Below are 18,483 nucleotides of genomic sequence, written 5' to 3' on the forward strand. Positions count from 1 at the left end.
GTGGGAGGCTCCCTGTGGCTTGTTGGCCAGCCAGCCTAACTGAATTAATGAATTCTAGATTTAGAAGGTAAGGTGGAAGGTGATTAGAAAGACTCATGAAATCAACTTCTGTCCTCAACAAGTATGCACATACCTGCACATGAACACATACACACATGTATACACATATATATGCACATACAAGACCCCCATTGGATGTTTGAAACTGAGGATGCTACTAGACCCTATAAGTTAATGCCTTTTTATCTTAACCAATGGCTATAATTTTTGAAGTCTCAGGTATAATTTCTTTCATCCTTCCTTCCTTCCTTCCTTCCTTCCTTCCTTGCTTCCTTCCTTCCTTCTTTCCTTCCTTCCTTTCTTTCTTGTTTGTTTTTTGAGACAAGGTTTCTCTGTGTAGCCCTGGCTATCCTGGAACTTCCTATGTAGACCAGGCTGGCCTTGAATTCAGAGATCCTCCTGCCTCTACCTCCTGAGTGCTGGGATTAAAGGTGTGCGTCACAACACCAGGCTTTATAATTTCAAGAGTAAAATATTCATTCTTAATGTATATCTTTGAAACTTCAGCATGAAATCTTTTCTTTCCTTATTAACCTTTTCACTTAAATAATTCAGTGAGTTCTAGGCCAATGAGAGGCCCTGGTCAAAAAGGAAGTAGATAATTCCTGATGAATGACATCTTAGGCTAACCTCTGCAATGCACACCCACATGTACTTGCACATATGTGGGGTGCACATGTACACACACACAAATGATTTTTGAGACTGGGTCTTGCTAACTTGTGATTCTCCTGCCTCAGCTCCCATGTAACTGGAATGATAGATCATCCCAGCTGGATGGCAGAAATAGTTTTAAAGGTTTATTGGTTATATATACTCCATACAGAGGCAACATTTGTTAGAACATTAGATGAATAACTGAAAATTGGAATTCAGGGCTAGGGGTGTAGTTCAGCAATACAGCCTATTAGATATACAAGGTCCTGGGTTCACCCTTAGTGCCACCAAAAAATAAAAATTAAAAAATTGTTTTAAAATTCCAAACACACAAGGTCCCCAAACCAAACCAATGCAGCAGCTTACTTCAGTATTTCTTCTCGGCACTGCCTCTGTGTGGCGAAACAAGCTATGGCCCACATTTTGATTTCAACTCCTGTGTGGAATTGTTTTCCTCGCATGTCCCACACGCCGTGGCTTGGTGTTGCCACTGTCCGGTTCTGTAAGAGAAATAGCACAATGGTAAAACAAAAACTTTACCAGACAATGCATTTCAGTGAGCTCAAGTAAGCATTTCAGATTGCTGAACTGATACATCCTTAATACTCTATGTGGAGTTGACTGTTCTAAATCAATATTACTTATATGGTTAAAACCTAAGAGGCCAGCAAGATGGTTCAGCAGGTAAAGGCAGGTGCTTGTCTGTCCCCAAGCCTGATAACTGAGTTTGACACCCCCACCACACACAATAACTCAGATGGTAGAAGGAGAGGACCCGACTTCCTCAAGTTACCCTCTAACTTTCACATGTGCAGAGGCACACATGTGCACCCCTCATAATAAGTAAGTACATGTAAAAAATTATGCTAAACTCAAGCAAAGAAATCCACCTTGAAACAAATAAAATACCTAACATATTGTTGGAACAATCAGATAGTAAGTTAAAGACTTAGAGTACCATTCTCTCCAGACTTAGCAAATTCTACATGAGATTAAAACACTGCTGATGGGCTTTACCCGTCCTCCATACTGGAGCATCGGTGCCGGAAGTACGCGTCCCGTTACGTGGGCCATTTCATCCCGCACTTTAAATTGGAACTCCTGGACGAACGGATCTGTTTCATAATTTGCACTTCTTACCTAGCAACAGAAAAGATCTGTCATTATTCTCAGACTTTCCTTAGCCTCTCGCTGTACTTGCTAGAATCTCCTCTTTCTCATTTCTTGTCTGTCTGTATAGACCTTTAGACCTCTATGGTTATCTAGTGCTGGGATTAAAGGCGTGTGCCACCACGCCTGATTCTGTTCCCAGTGTGGCCTTGAACTCACAGAGATCCGATGAATCGCTGCCTCCTGAATGCTAGGATTAAAGGCGTGTGCTACCACTGCCTGACCTCTATGTTTAATATAGTGGCTGGCTTTTTCCTCTGATCTCCAGGCAGGCTTTATTTGTTAGAGGACAAATAAAATATCACCACATTGCTATATAACATGCTTGATGATAAGTACCTAACCATTTTTTTCACATATGCTTTATGATATACATATAGTTTTTTTTCTTTCTTTCTTTCTTTCTTTCTTTTTCTTTCTTTCTTTCTTTCTTTCTTTCTTTCTTTCTTTCTTTCTTTCTTTCTTTCTTTCTTTCTTTCTTTCTTTCTTTCTTCTGCCCTGGAATTGACTCTGTAGACCAGGCTGTCCTCAGACTCAGAGATCTGCTTGCCTCTGCCTCCCGAGTGCTGGGATTAAAGCTGTGTGCACCACCACCACTCAGCTACATAGATTTTTATTATTATTATTATTACATTTACACTTTCATGTATGAGTGCTCTGCTTGACAGAAGAGGGCATCAGATCCTATTACAGATGACTGTGAGCTTCCATGTGGTTTCTGGGAACTGAACTCAGGACCTCTGTAAGAACAGCCAGCGCTCTTAACCACTGAGCCATCTCTCTAGTCCACATAGATCTTTTATAATCTGCATTTTACAGAGACACGAATTGTGCTAGTAAATGACTAGGTGCTAAAACAGTGAGAGGAAAACAAGGCTTTAACCCGAAGCCTGTTCTCTTAACCACTTCATGATTCTGCGTTCCCGAACAGTTAAGCTGTAATAAAGGAGAACTGTTAGTTACAGAGATTGTACAGACAGAGGTGGCACTCTCTTACAGGGTTTACAAGACTTAGAAACCTAATATAGAGCTGGGCAGCGGTGGCGCACGCCTTTAATCCCAGCACTCGGGAGGCAGAGCCAGGCGGATCTTTGTGAGTTCGAGGCCAGCCTGGTCTACAGAGCAAGATCCAGGACAGGCTCCAAAGCTACACAGAGAAACCCTGTCTCAAAACAAACAAACAAACAAACAAACAAACAAACAGAAACCGTATTCTAATATAATTAGACAAAAATTTAGGGTGAGAATCAACCTTTATTTTCCTAATTAGATGAGATGTAATAACTACCATTCACTTTTTATAGAATTATAAGGCAAAGGTGTTATTTTTATTAGCTTACAAAATGAAGAATTTTTTGTGTCTGTGTGAAAGTCTGTATACATATATGAGCATTCTGTGCATGCTTGGTGTTGGCAGAGGCCAGAAGACTGTTGGATCCCTGGAACTGGAGTTACAGCCAATTATAAGCCACCACGTGGGTGCTACGAACCAAACCTGGGTCCTTTGCAACACCCTGCAACATCAACAAATGCTTAACTGCTGGTCCATCTTTCCAGCCCTGAGAGGCTTTCTGATTTGTTGTTTCTGTGTTTTGAGAATGAACGAATTTATTTGCTATATGTGCATCATCCAGTTCTCTCCCTCTTATGTAATTATTATGGCTAAGACCACATGCAGTTGGGCAGATGGGAGTGTTGAATGGAATCTTGGAGGGCCTTCCATTCCCCTAGTACCACTACCACTGACTTAACTACTAGTCAGTTCCTTGGTAATCATAGCCTTACTACACTCTTTTTGGGAAAATACAGCTTTAAAAATATAGGCTTCTAGAACAAGAAGTGTGGAACAGCCCAGAACCTAGATTCCCCCAACAGAAGCCTGTGGAGGTGCTTCAGCAGGTTTTTGGTCAGGTGACAGTGGGCACACCTGTGAGGCCCATGACCTGGAGCTGTATCTGCACTTGTCCAGGCTAGCCTTGGGGCACTGAACTGGGCCATGTTTCTTTCTGGCATGGCTGGGCATTGTGCCCAAGGCTCACATGAAAAGCAACTTCAGTCAATCATCTTCCTGAAACCTCCTCCATGGACAAGAGTCTCTTCTACCCCACAGTGAGCATGTGCAAGGCCATCAGATGCCTCGGGCCAGCCAACAACTAGGACAGAGGTGGTCCCACAGCTGGGCTTCAGTGAGTTGATAGACACCACAGAACGTCAGGCTGCTCGTACCTCAAATGTTCCTAGTTCAGAACACTGAGCACAGACATGGCCTCTCTCCTCTCTGCCATCTACTGAAGTACATGGCACAGGTATCTGTAAGGTCTTAGGGACAGTGTATGCTGGATAGGTTTCTGCCAACTTGACACAAGCTGGAGTTATCTGAAAGGAGGGAACCATAATTACTTCTATAAGATTGGGCTGTAGGGCATTTTCTTAGTGATTGACAAAGGAGGGTCTGGTGGTCCTGGGTTCTATAAGAAAGCGTGCAAGCCAGAAGTAGGCTAGTAAGCAGCATCTCTCCATGGCCTCTGCATCAGCTCCTGCCTCCAGGTTCCTGCCCTGCTTGAGTTCCTGTCCTGACTTCCTTTGATGATGAACAGTGATGTGGAAGTATAAACCAAATAAACCCATTTTTCCTCAAGTTGCTTTTGGTCATGGTGTTTTATCACAGCAATAAGATGCAGTGCTTATTTTTCATGCTTATGTAGCTAAGGCTGATCTCAAACTCAAACTTGTTATCCGGCTGAAGCTGGTCTTGAGCTAATCTTCCAGTGTCTGCTTCCCGAGTACAGGGAATGCAGGTATGTGCTACCACAGTGGTTGTATATGATGCTGGGGATTGAAACCAGGGCCTTTGGCAGGCTAGGCAATGTTTAGTCCCTCAACTGTGCATCTGACAAATGATTATCAAACTATTTTAAATTTTTGGTTAATAAAACAACAGAAACTGTTTCAAAAACAAAATGTGTAAAGTAATATTAAAACCTGAACAAATGCTGGGTGTGGCGGTACACAGCACTCAGGAGGATTTCTGTGAGTTCAAGGCCAGCCTGGTCTACAGAGTGAGTTCTAGGACAGCCAGGGCTGTTGCATAGAAAAACCCTGTATGGAAAAAAAATTCTGAAAGTGCCAGTAAACTGTTGGGGAATATATTCATATTTATTGATCCCCCCTTTGTTTGCTCAGACAGTTTAAATGATATTCAGGGGAGAGTGACATACGATCTAGGTATTCTTTAAAAACAAAACAAAAAAATCTCACTCTATTTTGAGTATTCTATCAGTTTATTTAAAAAATACCAGAAGATAGTGTCAGATTCCCTATGCTAGAATCACAGGTGCGTGTGAGCCTCCTGATGCATGTCCTCTCCCAATGCAGAAAGTACTCTTAACCACAGGGCCATCTCTTCAGCCTCAATTTATTTATTTACTTAAGTTTAGTTTTTAGAAATGAACAGATAATATTGTGTACTCTTAACTTTAAAATATTTTATCATAAAAGTAATGCATGATCTTCATAGAAAAACAGGAAAGAAGATGGCTTGGTGGGTAAAGCTCCTGCCTCCAAGCTTGATGACTTGAGTTCAACCCCTGATCCCTGGGACCCACATGGAGGAAGAAGAGAACTGATTCAGCAATCTTTTCCTCAGCGGATTCCTCAGACCTTTTCAGCTGTGCTGTGGCCCACACATACACCCACACACATACATGTACATGTGCACGCCCACACACATACACATGCCGTGGGATGTTCTGTATGCTGTGAATGTGTGTTGCTCTGATTGGTTGATAAATAAAATGCTGATTGGCCAGTAGCCAGGCAGGAAGTATAGGCGGGGTGAGCAGATGAGGAGAATTCTGGGAAGAGGAAGGCTGAGTCAGGAGTCGCCAGCCAGACACAGAGGAAGCAAGATGACAAGGCAGAACCGAGAAAAAGTACCAAGCCACATGGCTAAACATAGGTAAGAATTATGGGTTAATTTAAGTGTAAGAGCTAGTCAGTAATAAGTCTGAGATAATGGCCAAGCAGTTATAATTAATATAAGCCTCTGTGTTTACTTGGGGGATGTGAGTGGGAGAGATTTGTCCAGATCACCAGCCAGCAGGGACACAGGAAAACTTCTAGCTATATACATGTACACATGCACACAAAGATAATAAATCACAATTAGAAAAAGAAAACTAAGAAAGAAAATAAGCCAAGTGGTGGTGGCATACACCTTTAATCCCAGAACTCAGTAGGTAGAGGCAGGTCAATCTTTGAGTTCAAGGCCAGCATGGTCCACAGAGTGATATCCAGGACAGCCAAAGCTACACAGAGAAACCCTGTCTTGGGAAAGAAAAAAAAAAAAGAAAGCAAATAAAAGTTCCTTATAATTGTATTACCCTGAGACATCATTTTTAACATGTTGATACAAGTCTGCCTTATCATTTGAGGTCCCGTACACTAATATAATTGTTTTCACGTAATGTGTAATGTAAGCATTTCCTATGTTGCTGCATTCTCTTAATGACAGTCACTTTATCTGTTGTGTGAATACATAACAGAAGTGCCTGGAGTTGGGAAGTGGTAAGTCTCAGAATGAATCAGTAGAGTTAGTCAACTGGGACTGTGCTGTCTGTTGGCTTCAGAACTCATAGCTAACTCCGGAAGTCCTCCATAGGGGCTAGAGCATGACCGCCTCAAGGGTAATATGAACAGGAGACACTAGATCTTTGCCCTTCCGAGTATCCCCAATTCCAATGGAAGACAAGTGAGACTAAATGTGGTCCTGATAATGAACTCTGTCTCTTTCCCCAGAGCTTCTGGGTGCTTCAGAAATGAAGAGGTGACTGTACTCCAGCCTCGGTTTTGGAAGTTTCCTCAGGATCACTGGGATTGGACAAGCTGCTGTTTGCTGGCTGCAGTCCACACAAAGGCCTGAAGTGTCACTGAGCTCCCAGAGGGTATGCTGTCCTCAGTTCCTCAGGGATTATCTCTCCTATTTCCCTGTGCTCAGGATTTCATGGAAGAACTCAGACAGCAATGGTCAGGTTGATGAGTAGGACATCTCTGTATTTCTTTTTCCTTCTTTCCTTATTTTGAGAGAAATGGCCCCCACAGGGAGTGGCACTATTAGGAAGTGTAGCCTTGCTGGAGTAGGTGTGGTCTTGTTGGAGGCTGGCTTTGAGATCTTATATATGCTCAAGTCATGCCAGTGAGACAGACCATTTCCTGTTGCCTGCCTATCAAGATGTAGGAGTTTCAGCTCCAGCACTATGTCTGTCTGCACACCACCATGCCCCACCATGATGATAATGGACTACACCTCTGAAAATGTAAGCCATCCCAATTCAATGTTCTTCCTTTGTAAGAGTTGCTGTGATCATGGTGTTTCCTTATAGCAATAGAAACCCTAACTAAGACATGGAGACAGGGTCTTTCTATGTAGTCCTGGCTGTCCTGGAGCTTGCTATGTAGACCAGGCTGGCCTTGAACTCATAGAGATCTTCTTGCCATTGCCTCCCAAGTGCGGGGACTAAAGAATGCTCTATTACTCCCAGCCTTCTCTGTATTTCTTTTGCAATGGTAATCACTGTGGTTTGCTTTTGAGATGGAGAAGTTGCCAATGTAATGGAAAAGCTTGCATTTTCCATTCTGGTAGGATGTGACATTGTTCAGGAGTTTGTTCCTGATGGTTCCCCTTCCTGGAACACCAGTTGAGGGGTCTGGAGCAGCAGACAGGTTTTTTGTTGTTGTTTGTTTGTTTGCCAAGAGCCTTGTAAAATCCACTGTGTATTTTTATTGGGCAAAACATGATGTTTTGAAATATATATACACTGTGAAGCGGTAATGTGAATTTTATCAAGTGATACTAGCATCCTGCCCCTCTCTTCTACAAGACTTGAGGAGTCCTGAATTATTGAAACCGGTTTGTTGTTGAGACAGGTTCTTACTCTGTAGTCTAGGCTGGGTTGGCCTCCAACTCATGGCAATCCTCCTGCCTTAGCCTCCCAAGTGCTGGGATTACAAGGCCCAGTTGTTTGTATGTTTGTAGATAAGGTTGTCTATGTAGCCCAGAAAGGCCCAAAATTTAGAATGAGCCCCCTGCCTCAGTCTCCTGAGAGCTGGGATTACAGGCATGAAGTATACAGTTGTCAGTCTGACACTAGTAGCTAAGAAATTCTAGACTGACTGTTAATATTATAGTTTTAGTATTTCTTGTTATAATAATTGGATGTTTCCCCTTTGCCCTTCTTTTAGGTGGGGGTTCAGTTAACTATATCAAAACATTAGTTCTGTTGAGTCTGTTCCCTAGATTTAAATGGTCTAGAGTTAAATTAGAAGAACGAAACCCTTCTCATATAACTTACTAATGTTTACCCCTCTCCCACACCGTAGATTACACCATGATAACTCTCTTTCTCTTCTTCTTGAGATAGGGTCTCACTGTGTAGTTCTGGCTGTCCTGGAACTTACTCTGTAGACCAGGCTGGCCATGAACTCACGGAGATCCACCTGCCTCTGCCTCCCAAGTGCTGGGACTAAAGGCGTCCGCCACTACACCTGGCTCTATGATCTCTTTTAGTTCTGACAGTTCATGAAATGGTAATGTGGCATCAGCTGGTAAGGACATTGTTTTTGAGTAGCTCACCCTAATAGACTTTAAATTCCTATTTCTAGAGTTATGTACTAACCAATCTGCTAATTTCCTCTTGTCTGTCTGGTGCGGATCTTGCTGTTGCCTTAATCATAGTAGAAGTCTGATTGTCAGTTAGTTTCTTGATACACCGTTGCCCAGCCACAATATTACAGACCTGGAAACAAAACAATTTATACAATGGACATATTTTTGTTAGAATTCACTCAATGTCAATCACATGTTAAATAAAAAATTTAAAATCTACTTATTTACCTACTTCTTTTTACTATCATGTTAAGTAAAAAGTAGAGAACAAAGTACATGATCACATGATTATAATTAGGTAAAAGGCAAACAGGATAAAAAGACTGAAAGAAGCATAGCAAAAATGCTAACAACGGTAGAACTATGGGTGAACTTTTTTCATACTGTGTTGGCTGGTTTTATGTCAACTTTACACAAACTAGAATCATCTCAGGGGAGGGAACCTCAATTAAGAAAATGCCTTAGTGATTGATGAGGGAGGGCCCAGCCCATTGTGAGTGGTGCCATCCCTGGGCTGGAGGTCCTGGGTTCTATAAGAAAGCAGACTGTACAAGTCATGGGGAGCAAGCCAGTAAGCAGCACCCCTCCATGGCGTCTGCATCAGCTCCTGCCTCCGGGTTCCTGCCCTGCTGCTTGAGTTCCTGTCCTGACTTCCTTTGATGATGAACAGTGAGGTGGAAGTATAAGACAAATAAATCCTTTCCTTCCCAAGTTGCTGCTGGCCATGATGCTTTATCACAGCAACAGGCACTCTGACTAAAACACATACTATTTTATTTAGTGAAGTCTTAACAAAAATTAGAATTTAAAAATCGTTCAAATTCAAAAATAAATGTGAGATTCAGATAAATCACAGGCCATAAAAGATCCTAGAAGAATGATGAACAGGGCCAGGGAGATGACTCTGTGGATAAAGTGCTTGCTGCATTGGAACCTGAGTTCAGATCCCTAGCACCAATGTAAAAAGCAAGGCCTAGTGGTGAATGCCTGTAACCTCAGTGCTGGGAGGAGAGAGAGGGGAACAGGAGAGTCAGATCCTGGAGGGTCGCTGGTCAGCTAGTCCAGCTCAAACAGTAAGTTCAGATTCAGTGAGAGACCTCATCTCAAAAAATGGATGGACAGCAATATAGGAAGACTCCTGATGTCCTCCTCTGGCCTACATAATCGTGCGCACATACACACACACACACACACACACACACACACACACGCACACGCACACGCACACGCACACGCACACGCACACACGCACGCACGCACACAGAGAAAGATGAACAGAAGCTAGTCATAAGCAGTGTAAAGACATTAATTACTTCTAGAGGCAGGTACGTATGCTTCTGCTCCTGCCCCACTTGCAGACAGGGAAGGTGAGGGTACTTCAGCTGAAGAGCGTACTTTTCTCTGAAATACTGAGCTACAGTTCTCTCCACAGTTTGGCCATTTTCTAATTGCAAAGGAAAGCTGGAAAAAAGAGGAGCTGACATGAGCAACTCTTATCCTATCATGAACTAGCAAACTACCAACCCCTTCCTTAGAGTCAGCTGTCTCACATCACTGCTGGGGAAAGCACAGCTTCCTTACGTTTGATGGCTGGCAGGCCTTCTTGTTACATTACAAACACGGTATTTCCGTCTCATTGTTCCACAATGAGTCACTTCAACCTTCAGACCTGTTCCCAACAAGAAAAATGAAGGTTACAGAAATCCCATGAAAAATACTGACCCAGTCTGTTCACTACTATGAAACCTCAGTTCTGAGCAGGCAGAAAATCTGTGATACAGGCAAGGTGATATCAGGGAGTTTTAGATATGACATTGCTAAGAATTGTTATAACAGTGACAGACCTTTGAGTACCAAATATTTTTCTTACTCTATCAAGCTCTATATGTTAAAAAAGAAAATCCTATGATTTGCTAAGCCCAAAGATCAAGGGACAAAGTTTCTAGCTCCACTAGACAAAAATCATTACAATAAACCCAGGAATAAGAGCCCAAGTATTTAAATAGCCCCTTATCACACAGTGACTGAAGATCAGAGTTTCATAAAGTTCAAGAAGGAAGTCCTTCACAGATCTATGAAGCAGGCAGAAAAAAACCCTGGTCCTTTTATCAGAACTAGACTGACATTTTTATTAAGAATTTCTCTTAATATATTAATTTTTTTCTTAACAATAGTGGCAATTAGAATGGAAGATAAATAATTCTTAACTCTTAAAGATCTTTATTTTGTGTGTGTGTGCATGTATGTGTGTATGTGTATGTTCATGCACATATGAACGTGGAGGTCGCAGGACTGTTTACAGGAATTGGGTTTTTTCTTCCACCACGTGGGTTCTGGGGATGAAACCCAGGCTGCCAAGCTTGGTGGCAAGTGAATTTGCCAGTTGAGCCATCTTGTCAATCCTCCAAATAATTCTTTTGTATTTTTTGGAGACAGGGCCTCTCTATGTATCCCTGGCTGTACTGGAACTTGCTATGTAGACCAGGCTGGCTTAGAACTCACAAAGACCCATCTGTCTTTGCCTCATGAGCGCTGGAATTAAAGGTGTGCGCCACCACACTGGGGATCCTCCAAATAATTCTTTTTTTTTTTTTTTTAAAGATTTATTTAATTATATGTGGATTAGTGTGATGGTGTCAGATCCCCTGGGACTGGAGTTACAGTTGTGAGCTGCCATGTGGGTGCTGGGAATTGAACCCAAGTCCTCTGGAAGAACAGCCAGTGCTCTTAACCACTGAGCCACCTCTCCAGTCTGTAATTTTAAATATTTCTAGGTCTGTAGTTTATTTATGGACTTCAGTGATTCAAGGATTCCAGGACAATGCTAGAAAGAAATGGGCTTTAAATCCTTGGCTGAAGAAGAAAACCTTGTTTTGAGGTGCTCAGGGCCTTGTGCATATCAGGCAAGTGCCCTGCCACTGAGCTGTATCCTCCGCTCTTTCCATTTTGTTTTTAAGACAGGGTCTTGCTGAGTTGCCCACATTGGCCTTGGATTTACCTTTCTTCCTCAGCCTTCTGAGTTCGTGGGGTTACAGGGGTATACCCCCATGCCTGGCATATCAGTTGACAATCTTCAGGAAGTTTCTTGTTTTTTTTGGGGGGGGGTAGTGGGGGCAGAACAGCAGTCACTGTAGACCAGGCTGCCCTTGAACTCACAGAGATCCGCCTGCCTCTGCCTTCCTAGTGCTGGGATCAAAGGTGTGAGCCACCATTTCCAGCAGGAGAAACAGAATGTCCTGAGATGATGTTTTATGTTTGTACTAATATGGGAATCATTAGGAATGTGTTACTGATTACAGGAAATGCAGCTAATGTGCCTGATAAAGTGAAACTTTAATTTTAATTAAGTTAGTTACACAGACTCCTGGCTGTCATATTGGCCAATGTAGTAACCCAGGAGTCAACAAATAGTCATATAATAGTTACTCTTCACAGAAAAACTGGTCCATTTTTAAAGTCTGGTCTAGCTCTGAAGAGTGAGTCTAGAAGGGTACAAATGGAGAAGTTTCAGTTTCTCAACAGAAATTATGGTTATTACATTTAAGTAATTTTACTTTTCTATCTGTAATTCCTACAGTGCAGTGCTTCTCATCTGAATGTGGTTCTGCTTACCTCTGACCCTGGGACATTGGGTAATGCCGGGAGAAACTGTGTGTGTGTGTGTGTGTGTGTGTGTGTGTGTGTGTGTGTGTGTGTGTGTGTGTTGCAGTGAGCAATTCCAGGGCCTTGGCACACATTAGGCAAGTGCTTCACCACTAAGCTACACTCCAGCCCCAGGAAGACTGCTGTGACTCTTACACTAACTAGGTGATATCACTGGCAGTTGGTGAGTAGAGGCTAGACACTTCTAAACAGTCTAAAAGTGCAGAATTGTACCTCCCAACTCAGCAAGGAATTATCCAGTACAAAATGCCAAGAGAAACCCTACCACAGTGTAATTTTTTTCTTACCTAACTATTAACTATAGCACCAAACATAAAGCACACTCACAGTAAATGGTATTTTCTTTTGCTATATCAGCACAAATTAGGATAGTAAGTGGTTTTTCTTTAAAAGTATTCTTAATAAAAATTAAATCACTGAGAAGTAATGTTTCATTATAACTACACTTCTAAAATTAAAGTTTCAAATATTTATTATGTTATTATGAAGGAGGCCAGCAAATGCAAAGGGAGGCCTTATGGAGACAGCCATAATATGAAGCAAGCAATGTAAAAATATGATGTTTAGGAGAAAAAAAACCAATAAAATAAGTTTCTGTTATCTGAACCAGTTAACTATTTATTTTCAAGGTTTCCTCATGATTTAAAAAAATATAGTTTTATATAAAAATGTATTTTCTATAAATAAGGTTCTACATCCTTATAAAACAAGTTTTTACTAAATTAGTGCTCTTATATGTATAAAATTATCATTCATTTCCCCAATATTCCTGCTGTGTACGTTCCAAGAATTACTGACAAAAAAAAAATCACTCCATTACTAACTGGTTGGAAGTAAGTTTTAACTAGAATACAATCAATATAGTAAAATTAATTATGACAGAATTTATGGCACTATTTAGCAGCTATCACCAAATTCCTTATGTAAGTTAAAACTTAAACCCAAACATCACTGAACACAAAAATCTATTTTTTTTGAGTTCCTGTAATAGGAATACATGATGTACTTTAAAGACTCCTCTTTTTCAAAAAGGTCTTCTCAACTTTGAATAGAGGAAAAAAATACTGGTTTATTAATTAGATACAACCCAGATTTTCTACCCCAAATTTAAGATCATAGGTACCTAATAATTAGACCAAATCCAGGGGCTAGCAAAAAGTTAAAATTATAAAGAATGGAATAGATAATTCCCTGCCCAGGTCCCTCCCCAAACCCTCCATCCAACCAAAAAGTTTGGCTTCAATAAATATTTAACCTATAAACTTGGCTTTACCTTCACTATAACATCAACTTTATAATGCTTTCTAGTCAATTTTTCAGTCATTTCTTTGGGCCCCTGAGCAGTTGAAGTTAAGATCGAGTCCATGCTCTTCGGGCAGCAGTTGAATCCTTGTTCTGTACATCTTGTATTTTCTGTGATAGAGTGGTGATATGAGTTGATTGCATAGTTACCGCAAAAGAATGTAAGTGATGGCATGATGTCAGAGGTGGTAACTAAGCAGCAACTCCACTAGAAACCATGGCACTTAGATGATCACATATATAATGGGAGGTAATGCACTAACCTCCTGACAATGCTAACTGTAGTTAAAACAGATTGTGGAAGGACAATGAGATGGTTGAAAACAATCAGTTTCTTAATTTGGCACTTATATAACTTGAGATAGATGGATGCTTATTAACAAAACAGGAAGGGCTTTCCTTTTAATGCTTTATTACAATGACTGTCTCCTTTTTGTTGTTACTGAATGGCAAATAATGAATGATAACTGGAACAAGCAGGATGTATTCACCTACTCTAATTGGTTTGGGGGACTGAAAGATGTTCAGTGAACAAACTTGAACGCTTCCTTCAAACCACAAGCTGAAAATTATCTGCAACAAATAGGTAAAATCTTAAAATAAAACAACATAATTATTTCTGTCTATTTAAGATGTAACATTTAATATAAACAAAGTTTGTTACTTCTTACTAGATATTATCTGGTTTTGCTTCTTAACTACATACTGCACTAAATACAGTGGAGTTACATCTTACATGAGGATTAGATACTGAAGTCATAAATAAGAAAAGAATTGTACACAATTAAATTGCTTTTTAAAAATCCCCAAAATTGCTAATAAAGCACAGTGTATGTGAGTTTGAACACAAAGCTGTAAATGCATTTAAAAATATACAGAAGGAGCAAATATGCACAGAATATAATATCAGAACACTATTAAAGTAGTTTTCACTTGAGGGACCATAGACATAACTTTTTTAGTTAAATGCATATGATGTAACACCACCGTAAAAATTTTAGCTAAGTAAGATAGGTACCTCTATAATGTACATTACATAGCTAGGTACAAGTCTAGAATAACACATGAAACTACTGAACTCTATATTCTACAATTCCAAAGAAATAAGATTTTAAAAAACTGTAATTTTAGAAAAATAATGAGATCATTAATCAGAATATGTTCAAAGAGTGAGTCAAATTCTAACGTAACAATATTTTAAAGATAAGATTCTTACTTTAAAAAGATAGTATTAGAGAAACTTTTTCCCATGAGACACACTCATCTCTCCAGCTAGTATGGGACAGCATTCACAAAAACAGAAATGTAGCTGGTCTACTTAGCATATTCTTCATTCAGCCACTACCTAGGAGGCTACAGTAATGGATCTGATGTGATATTTTATAATTATTCTATATTTTATTGGGCATATCACACAGATTGATCCTAATGATAAAGACACTTGAATAGAAAGTTGTCTTACCATGCATTTTATAGTCAAGCTGTTTTAAATGCTAATTAGTAACAAACTATAGGAATGATGTCTGAAAGTATAGTATTCTAAATGCTAATGAACTCACCTTTTATCTCCTTAGTGAATTTTACCCGATGAGAATCAGTCAGAGGTCTGGGTTGCTCATCAATGTTATGAATGTCAAGAACTTCACACATGAACTGAATTACAGGCTGTGCTTTGTAGAAGGCAGTGGCAGAAACTAAGAAAAAACACAAATAGTATAAATTAATATTAAAAATCCAGAAACTTCATTGTAAGTTTCCATAATTAACTATGTACAGTTAAAATGATCCCTCATGTCAGTACATATAATATACATTATACCCCCCAACACACACATGTGTGTGTTTTCCAAAATGAAGCAATTTGATTTCTGAGGTATAAGAATAGAAAGGTCAAATACTATAGTTTTTATAATCTATCTCTTTCACCATGAGTAACTATTTTCACAGTGAAGTGTTCTATGAGCCAAGAACTTGTGAAGCCAAAGAATGCCTGGGTCCTTTAGCAGAGAAGAGAGTGGATTATTTCTTAAACAAGGCTTCCTATGCTCCCATGCTACAGTTTCTTCTAGAGAAACCGTCCATTATCTTGTAAGGACTTAAGAAGACAGTATTACAGTATTTTTTTTTAAAGATTTATTTATTTATTATGTATACAATGTTCTGCCTACATGCCAGAAGAGGGCACCAGATCTCATTACAGATGGTTGTGAGCCACCATGTGGATGCTGGGAATTGAACTCAGGACCTCTAGAAGAACAGCCAGTGCTCTTAACTGCTGAGCCATTTCTCCAGCCCCCAGTATTAGAGTATTAAACCCAAGCAACAGATCATACCAGGGGTATCTGCCAAGTGGTCCTGAGCAACAGCTGGGGGTTTAACCACCTGTGTATTAAGCAGCACAGTTATTTTAAATGGTTTCTTATCTCTGGATTTTGGAACTACAAGATGGTTAGTAGACCATACATTTCTTCTTCTTCCTCTTTCTCCTCCTCTTCTTCTTCTTCTTCTTCTTCTTCTTCTTCTTCTTCTTCTTCTTCTTCTTCTCCTTCTCCTTCTTCTTCTTTCTCTTCCTCCTCCTCCTCCTCCTCCTCCTCCTCCTCCTCCTCCTCCTTTTTCTTCTTCTTCTGACAGCGTTTCACTGTGTAGCACTTGCCGGTCTGGAACTCAATATGTAGCCCAGGTTGGCCTCAAACTTACAGACTTACCTCCCTTTGCCTCCTAAGTGCTGGGATTAAAGGTGTATACCACTACATTTAATCTTATTTTTTTAAGATTAAAAAATTATGCATGTATATGTGCCTATAGGAGGGTACTTGCATGTGAGTGTACAGTGACCTCAGAGGACAGAACAGAGTTTGACCTCCCAGTAGCTGGAGTCACAGGTGGCTATGAGCTGCCCAATGTGGGTCCTGAAGATGGAACTCAGGCAGGAAGACTATGCTCTTAACCATTAAACCATCTCTCCAGCCCCACATTACATTCTTTTACTGAAAAATTGTGGGAATATTTTTGTGCATAAGCAAATGCCAACAAAGATGAAGGTGGTGACTCTGTGAGTTCTACATGGCCAGCCAGGGCTACACAGTGAGACTCATCTCAAAAACAAAAAAAAACCAAAATAAAAAACAAAGCCAAAACAACAACAACAACAACAAAACCAAAAACATGCCAGTAAAATATATATTTTTTTCATAATGTTTTGAAATGTATCATGAATAACATGTTCTTTTACCTTTCCTTTAATTCTTTTTTTTTTTTTTTTTTTTTTTTTTTTTTTTGGTTTTTTTGAGACAGGGTTTCTCTGTGTAGCTTTGCGCCTTTTCCTGGATCTTGCTCTGTAGACCAGGCTGGCCTCGAACTCACAAAGATCCACCTGCCTCTGCCTCCCAAGTGCTGGGATTAAAGGCGTGCGCCGCCGCCGCCGCCGCCGCCGCCGCCGCCGCCGCCGCCGCCGCCGCCGCCACCACCACCCGGCCCTTTCCTTTAATTCTAAAGGTAGATTTTCCTCACTGGATACTACCAGTCACGTGCACTGTTTCACAAGTCACAGCTGAAACTACCATACAAACATACTACAATTATTTCTACTTTCCTGTTACACTTCTAACCATTTCATTGTTTACCATCTTCTAAGCTGCATACAGTAACATGAACATTTGAGATGAAAATTAAACTGTGAAAAAGCTTTAAAAAGGATCGGTTGAAAGAACAGGTTTCCCATGGAGGAGAGGAGGAAGAGGAAACTGAGGCTGGGATGTAAAATTTAAAAAAAAAAAGGATTGGTTGAAATCAGCAAACACAGTTTTAAGTAAGAGTACCTTTTAATGATAAAAGATCATTGGAACCCCTTTGTGGCCTTTAAAACTTTTTTGTTGATGTTCTGTTTTTAAGACAGGGTCTCATATAGCCCAGGCTAGGCTCACTTGCTATATATGTATGACCTTGAACTTCTCTGATCATCTTATTTCCACTTCCCAAGAGCTTAGATCACAGGCCTGCACCCCCATGTGTTGTAGGAATTCGCTCAGCCAATGACCTTGGGGTATCTGGCCCAATAGAGGCATGGTTTTCTCTGGGTATGTGACTGCTTAAAACTGAGGAGGGGGCATGCACTCGGTCTCTCTTAAGGTGGTTGGAGCCTGGAAGGCTGGTTCCATGGACCTCCAGGCAGAACAGAGGACAGTGACGGCTGTTTTCTTTATTCTGTATCCGTGAATGTATTTCTCCCCATTTTATATCTTAATAAATTCACTAATAGCCTTTAACAGACTCTCATGGACTCAGTTAATAAGTGGCTGTGTCTGGTTTATTTGGTATTATGGACTAATCTTAAGGCTCTCAGCATTCCAGGCAAGCATTCTATCCACTGAGCTATATGGAGACCAACTGCCCCACCCCCAGCTGATATTATAGGCATGTATCACACTGCCAGCTAATATTTCATAAGCCTACATTTATATTTCATTCCTTCTTTCTCTTTCACAAATAAGCTAATTAATCTTGAAAAAAGTTAATATTTAGCATTTAAAAACTCAATTAAACAAATAAATAAACAAATAAATAAAATGATATCTATTAACCAAAGATTCTATGTTAACATAAACCTTCCTTAAAGAGGAAGAACATGTAATAATTTTTATAGATAATGGCCCACAAAAAGCACTTGATAGAATCTAGCACTATGACAATTAATATTCTTATTCTTTGATCAGTTATCTAATAAAACTCCACAGTAAATCCAACTTTGTTTAATACAAGCACAGTAAAGCAAATTAAGAGAAATAAAAAGCAAAAAAGAAAGAAAAGAGAAAACAAATGATTGTACATCAGTGTAACTATCTAGAAAAACTACTCTGTAGATAAATTTCTAGGAATGTTGTCAGACTTAAGATAAGCTTACAAAAATAAGTTACATTTTTATATACTAACAATCAACTCAAAATTTAATTAAAAAATATTCCTTGCAA

General features: G+C 40.1%; 1 protein-coding gene and 1 non-coding gene across 2 annotated transcripts in view; both read right to left on the reverse strand.

Moving 5' to 3' along the window:
• Nucleotides 1-18,483, reverse strand: part of LOC131904046 (protein argonaute-3) — a 74,790-nt gene that overhangs the window by 21,674 nt on the left and 34,633 nt on the right. Inside the window, exons 5-10 of the mRNA XM_059254967.1 lie at nucleotides 15,076-15,210; nucleotides 10,133-10,220; nucleotides 9,865-10,012; nucleotides 8,562-8,681; nucleotides 1,735-1,857; nucleotides 1,084-1,217 (exon numbers count right to left, since the gene is read on the reverse strand). Of these exons, the coding sequence (XP_059110950.1) occupies nucleotides 1,084-1,217; nucleotides 1,735-1,857; nucleotides 8,562-8,681; nucleotides 9,865-10,012; nucleotides 10,133-10,220; nucleotides 15,076-15,210 (748 nt within the window). The remainder of the gene's footprint in view (nucleotides 1-1,083; nucleotides 1,218-1,734; nucleotides 1,858-8,561; nucleotides 8,682-9,864; nucleotides 10,013-10,132; nucleotides 10,221-15,075; nucleotides 15,211-18,483) is intronic.
• LOC131905440 (small nucleolar RNA SNORA17) lies at nucleotides 4,095-4,218 on the reverse strand. The gene has a single exon (XR_009377952.1). It is a non-coding gene; the product is annotated as a small nucleolar RNA SNORA17 (small nucleolar RNA).

This window comes from Peromyscus eremicus, chromosome 2, assembly GCF_949786415.1.
Source record: "Peromyscus eremicus chromosome 2, PerEre_H2_v1, whole genome shotgun sequence".
Classification (NCBI taxonomy): Eukaryota; Metazoa; Chordata; class Mammalia; order Rodentia; family Cricetidae; genus Peromyscus; species Peromyscus eremicus.